The 3,211-nt window shown below is 36.3% G+C and overlaps 1 protein-coding gene across 1 annotated transcript in view; it reads right to left on the reverse strand.

Moving 5' to 3' along the window:
• Window positions 1-2,402, reverse strand: part of VPS54 (VPS54 subunit of GARP complex) — a 138,626-nt gene extending 136,224 nt beyond the window's left edge. Inside the window, exons 1-2 of the mRNA XM_042783368.1 lie at window positions 2,267-2,402; window positions 1,275-1,516 (exon numbers count right to left, since the gene is read on the reverse strand). Coding sequence (XP_042639302.1) covers window positions 1,275-1,516; window positions 2,267-2,402 — 378 coding nt within the window. The remainder of the gene's footprint in view (window positions 1-1,274; window positions 1,517-2,266) is intronic.
• Window positions 2,403-3,211: the final 809 nt, after the last annotated feature.

Raw genomic sequence — 3,211 nt, forward strand, 5'->3', positions numbered from 1 at the left:
GTCGCTATGAGTCAGGTCTGACTCCACAGCACATAACAACAACAACAACATGCTTTAGTAAATTGTCTGTGATAAATGAGACACACAGAAACAGTTCTACCCTGCTAATTTTACTTAAACCTCCCAATTCCCTTGGGCTTTATATTTACTGGCCTAAAAGAATCATTTTCTCCTTCATAGGTGTAGTAGATTGAACAGTGTTCCCCAAAATTCATATCCACCTAGAACCATAGAATGTGACTTTATCTGGAATAAAGCTCTTTGCAGACGTTATCAGTTAAGAAAAGGTCATACTGGACTAAAAAACCTAAACCAAACTCACTGCCGTGGAGTAGGACCCGACTCATAGCGACCCCTCCTTGGGTTTCTGAGGCGTTATCACTATGGAAGGAGACTGCCCAACCTTCCTTCCAAGGAGTGGCTAGTGGGCCTTCTGGTTAGCAGTCAAATACCTTAGGCATTACGCCACCAGAGCTCCTTACCTGACTAAGGTGAGTCCTTAATCCAGTAACTGGTATCTTTATGAAAAGAGGAGAGGACTACAGAGAAACACACTGAGAAGGTGGCCACATGAAGATGGTGGCAGATATTAGAGTGATGCATCTACAAGCCAAGGAACGTCAAAGATGCTGGAACCACAAGAAGCTAGGAAGAAGGAAGGAAGAATTCTTCCCTAGAGCATTCACAGTTAGCATAGTTCTAGCAACACCTTAATTTCAGATTTCTAGCATTTAACACTATGAGAAAATATATTTCTCTTGTTTTAAGCCACTAAATTTGTGATAGTTTGTTAAGGCAGCCCTAGGAAACTAATACGGTAATTAAGGTGGGGTCAAGTAGAACCTTAACACTATTTAGGAATGGTAATTCTGAAAAATCACCACAATAAAAGAAATATATTTAAATATAGTCAAGCAAAAAATTAAGTATATCCCAGGATAAGAGAATTCATATGAACCGAAAATAACAGGCTCATCAAAGAAAACTGCTCAAAAAAATCAAACTTAAAACCTTCCTGACTATTCTTTTTGACCTGTGTATAACTAACTTTGGGAGCTCTGGTGGCATAGTGCCTAAGGCACTTGACTGCTAACCAGAAGACTGGCAGTTCAAACCCACCAGCCACTCCTCAGAAGGAAGACTGGGCAATTTACCTCCATTGAGATACCACCTCAGAAACCCAAGGAGGGGTCGCTATGAGTCAGAAATGACTCACTGGCAGTGAGTTTGGTTTTTTTTTTTTTTAAAAATCTAACTTTAAGATTAGACATTACCTGAGAGATTTCTTGCTGATATACTGTAAAATGTTCCTTGCTGATCTGTGGGAGGTAGAATGAAGGTATGACTTCGGTGTCCACAAAGTCCAATCCCCATGTTTTTGTGAAGAAGTCAGATTCTCTTTTTGCTAATCTAGGATCATTTAATGCTGCTGGAAGATTTACTTTGGAATGATATATAGTCCATCTATGTTGATCTGTAACTAGAGATGGGGCAACACATAAACTATTTGTATCACCTGAAAAAGTAAACAAGAAAACTCTTTAAAGTTGATTCTGTGTTTGCAAGTACATTCTAGAAAAATGAAACTGCTTAAATTCTATTATAGTCAAACCAACTATACTCTCTTTCATAGCCAAAGTTTTAATAAAAATCAATCTGATTAAATAATTTTCAGCTTCCAATACCAATTGCCAATGGAGGAGAAAAACACATAAAGGATTATGAATATGCAAAATGTGAGGGCTACAGTTGTAGGGTAGGGAGGATGGTTAAAAAAATAGTTAATTCATTTCCTTAAGGTGTAATTATGCCATCTTTTTTTTCAACATCAAAACACTACTATCTTCAACTGTATATCTTCTATCTCTTAACATCCATATACTTTTTCAGTTAGGTTTTTTTTCCTATTATATTATCGCAGACAGTCCTAACTCCAATATCCATTGTTTGGCTTACAATTAGATGACATGAATGCTACTGGGGCATTATCTATCGAAGTAAGAAAATACTTAACTGAACAGCTTTCAATCTGAAGCTTCCTTTTCAGTGCTCTTTTTTCAGTTTACATAAGTAACTTCTTTTACGAAATGCATGAAAAAAGAACTCTCTCTCAATTTCTCAACTTTTTTCCTGATCACCATGGACAGGTAAATTATTTATCTCTTTAGTTTTAACATCATAAAATTTACTCTTTTTAAGTAAAGTATATGAAACCTGACTACTCATTTAAAGATATTACAAATATTTAATAAAAACAAAGCATTACCTGTGGGTTCCTTGGGACACACATCTGGCAGTGACTGCACGGTTCGAATATGTTTTGTTGGGTCTACCTCTTTTTTAAAGAAAACATCACTGCTGCTTCCTTGAGGCACTGGTGAAGAACTGTGGCTTGAAGCCATTGCATAAAATCACCACTCAGCTGAAAATGAGTAAGAAGTAAATAATAATCAAGGAATAATACAAATCAAAATTCATCTATAAGTATTATGCATACTTTCTTTCAAACAGAGCTCTTTCAAAGTCCCTCAAAGTATGAGTACACAATTTGAATAATCACTGTTAGTTGTAGATGTGGGTCTTAATATTTAGTTTGCTAAAAAAGTTATTTGTGCTGGTTAATAAAAAAATTCTCCCCAAACTGAAATCTCTTTTATCCAAAATGCAAATAGCTACCAATATTATATCCAATATATATTAAAGATTCATTCACTCCATTAATTCAACAAGGATCCAAAACCAAACTCACCACCACCGAGTCAATTCTGACTCATAGCAACCCCCTTTGGGTTTCCGAGGTGGTAAATCTTTACAGAAGTAGAGTGCCCAGTCTTGCTTCCATGGAGTGGCTAGTGGGTTTTAACCACCAAACTTCTGGTTAGCAGTCAAACATCTTAGGCACTATGCCACCAGAGCTCCTCAGCAAGGACAGGAGAATGGGAAAGAGAACAGGTATCTGAAGGCTGACTATCTACACACACATTCCAACTTTATTCACCAGCAGTGTAACCTTGAGGAAATTGTTTAACCTTTGTGTGCCTTTCCACATCTGTAAAATGAATATAAGAGAGCTCATCTCATAAACACATTGTGAGAATTAAAGGAAATATATATATGGAAATATGTACAGAAAGCATTTAAAATAATGCCTGGCTCAAATTTATTGTTCATAAATATTATCTACTATCATTATGATTATTACCATTCTGTT

Source organism: Orycteropus afer, unplaced genomic scaffold, assembly GCF_000298275.1.
Source record: "Orycteropus afer afer isolate SDZICR_OR568_19922 unplaced genomic scaffold, OryAfe1.0 scaffold00974, whole genome shotgun sequence".
Classification (NCBI taxonomy): Eukaryota; Metazoa; Chordata; class Mammalia; order Tubulidentata; family Orycteropodidae; genus Orycteropus; species Orycteropus afer.